Source organism: Taudactylus pleione, unplaced genomic scaffold (assembly GCF_031769625.1).
Source record: "Taudactylus pleione unplaced genomic scaffold, aTauple2 ptg000333l, whole genome shotgun sequence".
Taxonomy (NCBI): domain Eukaryota; kingdom Metazoa; phylum Chordata; class Amphibia; order Anura; family Myobatrachidae; genus Taudactylus; species Taudactylus pleione.
The window spans coordinates 7,641,617-7,655,161 of NW_028284734.1; the positions used below are offsets into that span (position 1 = coordinate 7,641,617).

The window sequence follows — 13,545 nt, forward strand, 5'->3', positions numbered from 1 at the left end:
AATGACCAGGTGATATGTCATTCTGATTTGGCCTCTGAAGTTGTCACCTCTTGCCAGTGATCTTAATGATGGTTGGTCTAGTGTGTACAGGAGCAATGATAAATCGTATATGATCAAATGACACGTTAAATCGTTCCGTCGCTTGAAGGATTGCACAGTGTGTACTGTCAATATCATTTGTTCTGGGATGAAGGGAAACTGGAACAACCATTGCGTCGTTTTGGCATCGTTTTGATGTGTACCTGGCTTTGCACCATATATCTAGCAGATAATCTATGACTGGATAGTGAAACTGCTTTATTGAACGACTTGCATAACTGCCCAAACAAGGACATACCTCTGTCTTAAACAGTATAAGCCCCTATGCAAGTCCTCTAAACAGTAGCATATTAAGGGTGGAATTTACTAAGCATCGCATCCGTGATGCCTGTCTTTGGGTACATACTGCGGTTCCTTATTGTGGTGTGTACAGGGGCGTATCTATAATGGGTGCAGGGTGTGCGGGGAACATGGACCCCTGGGTCCAGGGGGGCCCTGCACCGCACACCCTGTACCCATAGTATTACTTACCTCTCCGGAGTCCCACGTATGCGCGGGGGTTCGGCGCTGTAAAAACGACTGGAAAATGGCCACCGCGGCCATTTTTCCGTCGTTTGCGCATGCGCAGTACATTTCCCGGTGACCAGCGCATACTCTATAGACTCTGGGCGCACTCTAGTGCCCAGTCTATAACTCCGGCGCTGGCCGTGCACATTTACTTCTCATTACATGGGAGTTCCTCTACTATTTTAAGTCAATCAAGATCAGGGCTGTAACTAGGTGTGAGCGAGCAGTGCCATCGCCCAGGTCACAGAGCCTAGGGGGAGGCACCCTGCAGACAGAACTCCACACCCTGCAGCCTGTACAATCACCTGGAGCATTATAGGACTGGCGGCCCTGCCCCCTTGGCGCCTTGTCTTGTCCTCAGGGGGTGGGGCATGCACAGTGCGCACTGCTGCCCTGTTACGGCACTGGCCAAGATTCTTATCTTAAACTAGTAATGGCTCAATACTTGCACAACTAGTAATTATGGGTGTAATTCAGAGTTACACTTAATTATGGGCGCTTGGGTGTTCAGAAATAAATGTCTATCTCCGCAAAGGTGGCCGACTCTATGCGACTGCATCACCCCAAGCCATACGCTAGTGAAAACCCCCGTCATCATCAGCCCGCATTTTCACCAGCCCTATTCTTGGTAAAGAGATCTGTCTGACGTCGGACAGCTCTCTGCATATGCTCACCTCTGAATAGCCTGCAATTGCGTCAGCATGTCCACAATATGCTCGCTGCAAACTTATCTGACATCGGAATGCCCCATTGCACCCACTCAGTGGCAGGTGGAGATACACCTGAGATCCATATGACTCCAAGCTGTGTTAGGAGATAAAGTGAACGGTAATAAAGTACCAGCCAATCAGCGCCTAACTGTTAGCTGTGTTTGAAAAATGGCAGTTAGGAGCTGATTGGCTGGTACCTTATCACTGTTCACTTTATCTCCTAACACAGCTTAGTAAATAGACCCCCTTGGAGTCATACGGATCTCAGGGGTATCTCCACCTGCCACTGACTGGGTGCAATGGGGCGTTCCGATGTCAGATAAGTTTGCAGCGAGCATATTGTGGACATGCTGACGCAATTGCAGGCTATTCAGAGCTTATTAAATAGACCCCCAAGTTACCCATGGAGGCTCTAGGTAGCGTATGCAGGGCCTGACACATGGGCAGTTTTCTAATAATCACTAGATCCGTACGCACACAGACTTGTTCACAACTCTGAATCAGGCCCTATATAACCAAGGAAAGTTACACTACATTCACTACAACTACTTCCTCTAGTAGTAGAACTGTGGGCATCACATGCCAGTGATCCCTGTATTTTAGTAGAACTGTACCTTGCCAGCGCTGCACCAGGTCATCTCACTACCACCACAGAATATAGCAGTACTAGCTATGAGGAAGGCGTGACTTTGCTATTTACTTTTAACTGGATATATGATTTATACTTTGTTCTGTATATGGTGATGGTCATATAGCCAGTGCTGTACAGGTTCAGTCATGTATAGTGATAATAATGTTCATTCAAATCAACTTAGATTTGCTAACCATTTCTTATTTTAGCACAGACCAAAGCTCTGGACAACTTAATACATACACCAACTAGACAAACAAAAGGGGGGTATATTTACTAAAGTGTGTGATTTTAGATGTGGAGATGTTACTCTTAGCAACCAATCAGATTCTTGCTATTATCTTCTAGAAGATGCTAGGTAACTATTAAGTAGAATATGATTGGTTGCTATGGGCAACATCTCCACTTATAAAAACCTGCACTGCAGTAAATATACTCCCAGGTGTCTCATAGGGTAATGTCACCATTATACATTAGAATCAATCATCAGAGACTCACATTTAATAGTTATGTAGCAGTGAAAAAGGTTTATCCATATTTGAGGATTTAAATTGTAAGCTGCCTTGTGATGACAGTTACACAATATTTATATAATGCAGGAAGCCTGTCATGCCTCAGACATGACAGGGGGCGCTGTTTACAAACCCCACCCCCCACCACCTCCATGGCTCTCACTGCCGCAGATTGGACAGCCACCTTGCAGGAGAGGACAGGAAGAGCTGTACGTTTAGTGGGGAAGGGATGAGCTTGGGTGAAATGGGGCAGAGAGGAAGCGGGCTGAAGTGACCCGGCATATGTAGGGTTCATTTAACTTGTTTATTTCTTTATTATATTACAGCAAATAAAGCCTGTATCAAAGGTTGTGTATTACTTTCTGAATAATATACATGATATAACTGAAGTGTTTACGCATCACTAAATAAAAATGCTGTCTCACAAATTCTGCAGTAGGTCGCCATGTAGGGGGAGGTGTTCTCCAACAGAGCAGGCATATGGTAGCTGACATCTTGGCAATCTTGTTTTGTAGAAATGCACAGTTGGGAATGGCTGACTCATACACAGGATGGAGAACAATGAAATCACAGTAGCTCTAATGACTGAATTAGTATGCCCTTTGACATTTTAGATCCCATTAATACATAAGATGTGGGGGGAGCTTCAGCTGTTTGTAATGGCGTAAGGAGGTTCTAATGTAGCCAGAGTACAGTAAGAGCCTGTTCCTGTCATTGCAATCAGATACAGACCAGCACACAGATGTATATAAGCCTATAAAGGGCATATGCTATTGTGTCCATGGTTTACCAATTGTATTTTCATGCACAATATGGAGGGTTTTATCCGCTGTATTAGAGAGCTACTACGTTTAATTGTAGGCCAATAGCAAATGCTTGCTTTGTATGCAAAACAAATGGTTAAACCCATGGGTGTATGCGACTTAGGCCTAATGTGAACCTGGCACACGTACTACAGGTGCAGACCTGCATGCATCTTCCAATTGTGAGAGATTTGTAAAACGCACAAAATATGGCTATTTTAATGAACTGACTTACATAAATGTGTCTAAATAGAATGGTGCAGTGTGTCAGTGAATACTATTTACTCACAAGTAGGTGAAGATACTTGAACAATATATGAAGTGTAAATTGTTATGTTTCTAAATTCTGGTAAAAAAAAACCCCATCCTACAATGAATGCATTATATTGTTATGAATGTTCAGCTCAGTTTTAGCTGTTAAATCTTCTTTCAGTCTCTCTACCTTCCTCAGAGTTTTCAGGTCAGACATCTCCAGCCACAGACATACACAGAGGAATAAAAGCATGGCCAAGAGCCACACAGATTCAACACAAAAGATGGCCCTAGTGTAGTCTCTGCCCTAGGAGCTGCGGCTTCTCTCCATACTGCCAATTCTCTCCATCCATCCAGGGGCGAGGGGCGTTCCTCCTAAGGTGGGAGGTGAGAATGTTGTCTCAGGCAACACAAATCTACAGGCATCATAGAAAGGTTCTTGTCACCTTCTGGCTCCTAATCTGCTTCCCAGTACCACCAGTCACCATACTCTGCAATAATACATTGTCAGTCTGACACAGCAGTCCACTAATATCAATCTATGGACAGTTACTATAGAAAACCATGCAAGAGAGAAACATAAATCTACCAGGAACCTTAGCATTAATAATATAGAATATGTGCTGAATACATTAACATTTGAATGTCAACTGGGTCTTAGCGAGGGATACTTGTAAACTGTTATAGAATATACAGTATTGTGTGGATATATGCTACCTTAGTTCAGACATAAGCAATATGCTACTTCATTGCGTCTCTACACTTGAGCCTTGCTGCCCATCTCCCCTAATGACAGCACAACAAAGGTGCGGCCTGTGACTAGCGTCGCTCAGCTGACTCTCTAGTTTGACACATAAAAAAAAATGACAACAGTCAATTGTTATTTACAAATATATTACCATACACAAGTAAAGCAAGCAGGCCTGCAATGATATTAGTATAAATTCCTGGTGTGGTGTTACTAGGAGCACACTAGCAATACATTGTGACCATTGGTCCAATAGAGAAAACTGGACAAAGATGAGCAATTGATTTTAACCCTTGGTTAAAGTAGTCGAACATATGTTTTATGTATTTTACTTGTATCACATTTATGTTATTTCCTTTCCCCAAATGATGGCACAGATGGGCGTTCACCTGGTTGCCTTGCTGAAGACTATGCCCATAACAATATTTCAGGACCTTGGTTTTTACGTATATAAGCTAAGTGATCTAGCACAATTATTATATTCCATCAAAATATCAGGCATTAAAATGCTCATATATTGAGCTATATTTTCACTAGCAGTCTTTCTAGAATTTGCATTACTGTATATAATACTGCAAACTCATGCTGATTGCTCCGTGGTCAGTGATTGCTAGTAGTGTGAGTAGAGAGGGAGTCACAGGTGAAGGTGGAGGAGTGACACAGCAGCATTAGGCAGCACACACACAGGGCAGAGGCTCTCTGCTCTATGCTGCCTGCACGAACACTCTTTGTCCACTGTGTGCTGCCATACGCTGCCGTAGGGACCGCAGTGCGGACTGCACCACGCCCACCAGCCGGCATCTCTCCCTGCTGCCTGCTGCCAGCAAGTGTCATTCCTACACCCGCCATGGAGATCTGCTGCAAGGGCAAGTGGCTTCATAGTGCATTGTATGGATGCATAGGGCATTGTATGCATGAATGACATGCACAAGGTTGTAGAGTGCAGCTACAAGAACAATGATCATCTCAGCATGTGTGCTGCAGATACACGTTACACCGCAAAATATTGTCAGTCAGTCCAGAAGGTGTATAGGCATGAAGTAATAATGCGTTGACACAAGCCATATAAGCCACCACCTTTCAGCGTGGAAGCCACTGCAGACAACATGACCTCTGATAAATCAATGAGAGGTTTAGCAGCTGCTGGATTATTCCAATAAACCATTAGTGACAAAGGATAGCAGCAGTAGAGCTGCTTCTGGCATTGGGTGGGGTGCAGCGTGTGCCCTTGCTGGCTTAGCATTGCCCATGTGTCTCCAGCAGCTCATCATTGGCACATACAGTACATGCATACACCCAGCAGCAGGCTGTGCCCCACCAGCTGTGATCTGTATTCAGGCAGCAACTTTCCCTTCTCTGCCTCATGTATTTTGTAAATCAAGAAGATATCAGCCAATAGTCTCACTTACATCTCATTATATAAAGCTCACACTGATGGCAGAACCACACAGTAAATCAGTGCTTCACAACAGACCACAATGTAACACAGCGCAGATACAATGTATAAGTACAACAGACCACAATGTAACACAGCGCAGATACAATGTATAAGTAGTGTAAATGCATGAACTATTGGCACTTATTGTATGAGGGATTCCTCCCAGAGCCCAGGTCCTGATGGCAGCACTGTCACTGAGACAGCAGAGGGAGGGAGGGGCTGCTGCCTACTTGCCAACTGTTAGATCTGCAGCCCACCACATTCTCTCTACAGAAAAAGGGAGTGGCTGCATCAGATTGTCTTTGTTCCCTTTAAAGATGAATATTTCTATGTTCTTGCTGCAACCAACAATGCTTATAATATCTGGCCATGTAATAAGTAACAATATTCCAGGTTAGGGATTATAGCTAGCAGCCACAGATATATCCAAGAGGTCAGCAAGTATCAGAGTACTGTGCAACCTGTGGTGAGGGTGAGTGGCACTGCCAGGGCTTACCTCTCTCTATATTGGCGATGGCACACTTCAAATGCTCCTCTGTCACAATTTCTCCAATCACCACCAGCAGGTAAAATTTACTGTCTAGGAATCTGTGAGACAGGCTGGGGGAGGTGGATGCAGGGTTCTGGATGGCGTGTGCCGGGTCCACGTCCGCTGTTGGCTCCACCAGAGTTGCCATCCTTGAAAAAAGTTGCCCCCCTGTGGTGGCAGTGCCTCTCCCCGGGTGATTGTACTCCTCCCCCCGCTCCGTTAGGCTGCTGTGGCGGAGAGCAGACAGGGAGTGAGCCGGGGAGGGGAGGCAGGCTGCCTTTTATACGGAGAGTCTGGGCTGGGACCCTGGGAGGAGAATCGCGTTAGTGATCAGTCTATTTTCCAGCATCCACGTCTGATGTCATCTGCAGCAAATCACATTATAGCCTCCGGAAGCAGAAGCCAGGAGAAGGGGTGATGCTGCTACTGCTGCTGAGACAATACACTGGTGATGATCAGGGGTAACCATGTTATACATGTTAGACATTAGCTTACATTATGTACTTTTCTCTGTAGGAGGCCATGATATCATTCTCATACCCCCCGCCCTTATGTCCAGAGGTGATACACCCCTTCATGATCACATGTGGGCAATGCATTCGCCACATATGAATAACTTTCTATTATATGAAGTTGGCCACACAAATGAGCTGAATCTATTGCTCCGAATCAGTTAAATGTGGCCTGGGGGTATATTTATGAAGAATTCAGTTCAGTATATTAAGTAGACTATGTTGACATGGTGAAAATATTGACTGATATGCCGACATGTTCAGCATGTTGACATTGAGCATCTCAACTCTGATGAAATGTCAACAAGCCATTTTTCAAATAACACTAAGGCCCCCATACACGGTGTGATGGCACCGTACGAGACGACAGGGGATCTGTTATCAAACATATCAGGCGGTCCGCACACACAGTGCGATCGGGTGGCTGACCACCCGATATGCCGGCTCCCCCCTCCCTTACCCGCATAGCAATCCATGGGATCGCACATTGCATCCCCTGATCAATTGGTCCTGCAGAAAGATCAGGGGGTGCAATGTACGACCTCACGGTAGCGCGCACGGCCGGATATCAGGGCCATGCACGGTGCGATATAGCAGGCAAATCACACCAATCAGTCGGATCACCTGCTTTATCGCCCCATGTATGGGGGCATCTAATGCCAGTGTTAACCCTAAAGCTAGGCCCAACCCTAACACTAATGTTAACTGTTTTTGGGGTCTATTCATGGAGCAGAGAAAAGCCCTGTTTTGTGGCTTTTATCTGGTGCTATTCATAGAACAGGTTACCGTGGAGAAGTTCATTATTTCTCCAGCGGCACCCCAGTTCCGTGCATGAATCGTATCACCATACTTTAGTATGGTGATCAGGGGCGTATTTATAATGGGTGCAGGGTGTGCGGTGCACATGGGCCCCTAGGTCCACCGCACACCCTGTACTCATATTATACTTACCTTTCTGGAGTCCAATGTTGGCAGCGGTGTCAGCGATGTAAAAACGGCTGGAAAATGGCCACCGCGGCCATTTACCAGTCATTTTGCGCATACGCAGTACAGGGAAAATGGCCACCGTGGCCATTTACCCGGTGACCTGCTCATGCGCTTTAGACTCTGGGCACACTCTAGTGCCCAGAGTCTATAAGTGCGGCGCTGGCCGCGCACCGCTCAGTGCGCTGTCGGTCTGAGAGGACGGGGCCTGTGACAGAGACTGCACCCGGGCCCGCTCCCCTCTAGAAACACCCCTGATGTTGAGTGTGATTCATAAAAGAACAGAAAGCTCAGCTTTCCGTTCCTCTGCTGGGTACAGATTCGCCATCTCAGGATGGCGTAATCTGTGCTGCAAAACGAAAATAGCAGGGAAGTTGAATACTGTGAAGTTGAATACTTCCCTGCTCTCTGCCTGGCACCGATGCTGGCCCACCGCCTTTAGCCCAGTGTCCTTTGCAGCAGGTCTGACGTGACCTGCTGCTCTCAGATGCCGTCTCATGCGCAGTGGGAAGCAGACATATCGGGCTCCTGGTATGTCTGTCTTCTCACAGCTTCCCCGGATCGCTGAGGGACCAGATATCATAGGAAGACGCAGCACGGGTAAGTGTGCATGAAAAGCTACAAAACATCACTATATATAGCATCGATGTGATGGTATATATAGTAGCCAGTTCATGTTCTACATGAATAGACCCCTTTGTCACATTTTGCAGATGTTGACATGTTAGAACTCGACATTTCAACCATGTCACCATGATAACATTCAACATTCTGACTGTTGACATTAGGGGGTAAATTTACTAAAGTGAGAGTTTTTAGAAGCGAGTTTGAAAAGTGATGTTGCCCATAGCAACCAATCAGATTCTTTTTAACATTTATCTAGCACCTTCTAGAAGATAATAGCTAGAATCCGATTGGTTGCTATAGGCAACATCACTTTTAAAACTCTCACTTTAGTAAATGTACCCCTAGGAATGTCGACACAGTGAATGTCGACTTCCTGACTGCATACCTTTATCAAGGCTTATTTTTGTTTTTTTGGACAAGGCAATATAGTAAAAAGGAAAAACAGTGCACCCTAACATTGCTGCTACCTGAAATGATCCTAGTGACACTTTACACACCTGAATTTGACCAAACAAACAACATGGTAGATTCCACTCAGCGCTGTGTTCAAACCCTTTGATTCTTCTTCAAAATAAACAAACTCAACTATACATACTGTACATACATACTGTACATACAAAAAAAAATAGAATTGCAATTGTGTAACAAGCTCAATATGAAAGTTATTATATGGCTACTCCTATGTCCTCTATGGGAAAGTGAGGTAATGTATGTATCAAGCTCCAAAATGTTTATTTTTTCTTTATTTAGCTGCAGATTTTGCTGGCGTTATCGGACTGCCAACAGCAAGGTATCTTCTCTGATCTCTACCCTGAGTTTCTTCTCCATTCTGCCTCTTTTACCTCATTTCTACCAACAATCATAGGAGATATGTAATATATTGTACATATGTAATATAATATTTGTTTGTTTGCCACCATTATTTACTACACACTTCCCAAATCAGGCACTAAATAGGTCCCACTTTTGGCTGCTGAATTTAAAAATGTGGGTTGCAGTAAATTAAATGTAGCTCTGCATATATGAAGGTTCCTTCTGGTCCTGATAATCCTCATTACCTGCCTTTAATTCATGTCTGGGCTGTAACTAGCATTGTGCAAGCAGTGCCGCCACCAAGGGCCTAGGGGGCAGCAACATCACTGACCCGTGGCACTTGTATTTGCCATGCAGGATGCCTGGAACTGCACCCTGTAGCCTTTTAAGCTGCCACCTGGAGCGTCCTTTGGTCCTAGTACTGGCGGCAAGCTGCCACAGAGCAGCCCTGAGTGTTACTGCAACAATCGGGGTAATGTCTCTTGACATTTCCGCAATTATTTATAAATGCCACTGTAAGTAGTAAGTGGTTCCAGGTGTCATAGGGGCCCATTTATCATTCAATATTTCAGGTAAAATCCCCGAAAACACACATTTTCGGGGGTTTACCTCAATTACTAAGTATCCCCCTGTCAAAGCTGGATAATTGGCTGAGACAAGATCAGTTTAAAATTGAAGCGTGCGCGACGCCATCTTGCGAATGGCAGCTAGACTCCATTTTAGAAACAAGAATCTGCAAGACGCCATTTTGCGACCAGCGTCACTTTAAGTTACAACTCATGAGCTAAGAACAGATGGCAATGTTTTTGATAATCTACCAAGGGCAACTAGAAGAACAGCCTCATGCGAAAAAGTAAATAGAATAGACAATGCACCAGAAACTGTGAGTGTTTTACATACAAATTGGGAATCCCTGAATGCAGACAAGTATAGTTGTGGCAATTGTAATATAATCCAGGCATTGATCTACACAATTGAATGTGTCTGAATCCTAAACAGGTTTTAGTTTCACACCCAGACAGAATGGCCCTAGCTGGAGGTAACACATTTGCATTGCAGTCTGAAACTGTGAGTGAGGAATGATATGTATGTGTGTATGTATGTATATGTGTATATATATATATATATATATATATATATATATGTGATGTACTGACTGGTTTGTACAGTGCTGCACCACTAGCACCAGGTTCAGGTGTGTTCAGATTGCTTCGTTGGCCGATTTCCCCGTGTTTAGAGAGGCAAGCCTGAATTCCCCTTTTGCAGACACAATGACCAGTCAGGAGGGAAGGTGCAACGCAATTTTATTATTTGTTAATATTTAACAACAAACGACAGGAGATATTTACCATATACATATGGAATGAAATAAATTACACTATTCAATGACAAGGTGTTTATTTATTACCTCCCCGTCATCTACCGGTGACCCCAGCTGGCAAGCAATGTGAAACCAACAAGAACCACAATTCCTGCAGAACTTTACCAAAAAAAAACAAATGAGAGACCTAAATATGAAACCTGCTGGTTTAGCTTGAATCAATGGTGCTCCGGCAGTCTATAGCTGTGAAATACAGTCTGGGTTAACGCCCCCTTTTTGCTGAGAATAACGTGGGGAAACACATGCAGGTTGGATAGGTTCTTGTAGTGCGCCAGCTGTAACAACAAATAGTCTATGCAAAAAAATTAGCTCCAAGCAGGGTTATGCACATGTAGGTTGGATAGGTTCTTGTAGTGCACCAGCTGTAACAACAAATAGTCTATGCAAAATAATTAGCTGCAAGCAGGGTTATGCACCTGCCGGTTGGATAGGTTCTTGTAGTGCACCAGCTGTACCAACAAATAGTCTATGCAAAATAATTAGCTGCAAGCAGGGTTATGCACCTGCCAGTTGGATAGGTAGCCTTTCCGGGCTAATATGAGGTCTGGTAATTGTAATCCAGGGCAACATTAAAGTTATAGCATCCTTATTTTTACAGCTCCAAGGGCACTCCACAGCAACTCATTACAGAGAGGGGTTACTGCACCTCTATTTGTACAGATCCAGGGACACTCCACAGCAACTCTTTACAGACAGCACCAGGTGCAGTATTTGTAATCCAGGTTAAATGAGAGTGGTTACTGCACCTCTATTTGTACAGATCCAGGGACACTCCACAGCAACTCATTACAGACAGCATAGCAGGTGCAGTATTTGTAATCCAGTTTAAAGGAGAGGGGGTTCTGTACCCTTATTTTATAAGTCCAGGGGCACTCCACAGACAAATCCTCCCTGACTCCTTTTACAGAAATTCTCCCCAGACTCTTTCTACAGAAATTCCTCCCAGACTCAGCACTGACAGCCCTGAGAAAGGTATTATATAAACTTTCCCTCACTCTCCTCCCTGTCGGTCCGGCATCTATGAGTGGACAGGGGGGACCCAGCAACAGGACGCCTACAGGGATCTCTGCCTGGACACCCAGGCTACCAATCAATGGGGCAGGATTTTCCCTCCAAAATGGGTCGCTGACCAAGGGGCACTTTCTACCTCCCTGTCTGCACATGCTCAGTGGGGTTCAGGGAGAGCAAGGTCAGTCAAAGTTCACTATCTCTGCCTATTATGTGGAATGGGACTGCAGTATATCTATGTGTACATACATAAAAAAATATTGGGGGACCCCTATTTGGGAACAAACTTGGGGGTACCACATACTTCCCCCCTAAAATAATACGTGTCCTCACGTATTGACCTTCACAATTTCAAACAATATTCAGTAGCAATTTGTGTCTTACACAATATTACATCTAGTAATGATGTTTGTTTTGCAAAGTAACAATGCAGTTTCCACGTAACAATTTATATTCATGTAACACTAGATTCAGTCTCTATATCTAAGAGGTAAGACCCCTTTTGTGCTTCTCTCGGAATGTCTGAGTCCCTCTTCTCCTGTGACGGCTTCAAGAGTTGTCTCCTTGGGGACCTGAGTGTCGACACTCTTCCAAGTTACTGGAAAGTCTGTGAGCAGTAGCACATCCATTGGATTGCTAATGGTCGGGCCTGCAGGGAAACTTGACCTCTCTGTCACAAGTGGGCCAGCTACCCGAACTGGACCTCTTTCTTGGTTTGTGGTCAGCAACTCTGGTTATTTGCATGAGGCCATACCAGCATCTCTGTCATTCACCCTCAGTTGGCTCTCATGCCTTGGCTCTTGACAGGGAAGCAGTCGTTCTGTCTCATGGTGCTGCCTTTTTCCTGGGTTAAGCACCATCTCTTTGTGTGCAGACAGTTCGGTATCTTGGTTGTTCACCGTCTTCTATCCCTGACCACACAATGTCTGTTCCTACTCCTTTGTCTATCTTCTTAACTTCCTTCCTTTCACTTGGAGTGGGAACACTGGGGACTTGTGGTGGATGTTCCAGTGACTGAGTTGGGACATTGTGGTTTCTTCTGTATGACCTCCGTTTGCGATGCACTCTGTTATTAGGATTACGCCTGTTGCGACGAGCTGCATATCGGCTGCCTTGTACGGGAACATCTCCAGGACCAGTCACATTTATGGCTTTAGCACCTTTCTCTCCAATTGCAATTTCGAACTCCACCATCTCTCCATCTCCCACTCTGCGCAAGTAGTTCCTGGGGTTGTTCTTTTTAATGGCCGTGAAGTGCACAAACACATCCAACGTGAGGTTATTTGGGTTTATAAAACCATATTCGCGTTGTACGTTAAACCACACCAGTATTCTTCTTATGTTTGTGGATGTAGTATTGCGTGGATTCATAGTTCTGGGTTGCTCTTCTGCTAAGAGTGGACCTATTGTCTCTGTTCTTCCTGAGGGTTGGTTCTCGGCCTCAGGACTTTGGAGTTTAACGCCTCCGCGTGGCATTCTCGTTCCATGTGTCCGCTTTGATGACATCGCCAACAGATAGGGCGCCCCTGTTGGTCGAACTGATCCGTGGGCCGTCGTACTGGGTTTCTGCAGTTTTCTCTGTATGGTCTCCTCTCGGCTCTCGATCCGATCGAATCTTGCTGCTGGTCGGCTTTTAAGGATTGTATTTCCTTGGCAAGTTCGGCAACTTGTTTACTTAAGGATTCCAACAGGTCCTCTTTCAATTTCTGACTGCTTTGGGACGCTGATGCCATTACTGGGTCCCGTTCCCCATTTCTTGATCCGGTATTTTCACCTACCACCAGGATGGCTGTCTCTTTAAAGTCCAAGAAGGTTGCTTCTGGATCTTGCCGCTGCAATAATCGTAGATGTATTTTCATGGGTTCTCCCCTCACGCCTTCAGTGAACTGTTCAATTAGGGTTTTATCAGCGTCTCTCACTTCGTCTTCATCCACTTGCTGAATGGCCTTCAACGCCTCCTGAAGACTAAGGGCATAATCACGGAGTGATTC

General features: G+C 45.0%; 1 protein-coding gene across 1 annotated transcript in view; it reads right to left on the reverse strand.

Annotated features, from left to right (window-relative positions):
- The window catches only part of MAP1B (microtubule associated protein 1B), a 98,385-nt gene extending 92,008 nt beyond the window's left edge, over window positions 1-6,377 (reverse strand). Inside the window, exon 1 of the mRNA XM_088443764.1 lies at window positions 6,197-6,377. Within this exon, the coding sequence (XP_088299890.1) occupies window positions 6,197-6,377 (181 nt within the window). The remainder of the gene's footprint in view (window positions 1-6,196) is intronic.
- Between the last annotated feature and the right edge of the window lie 7,168 nt (window positions 6,378-13,545).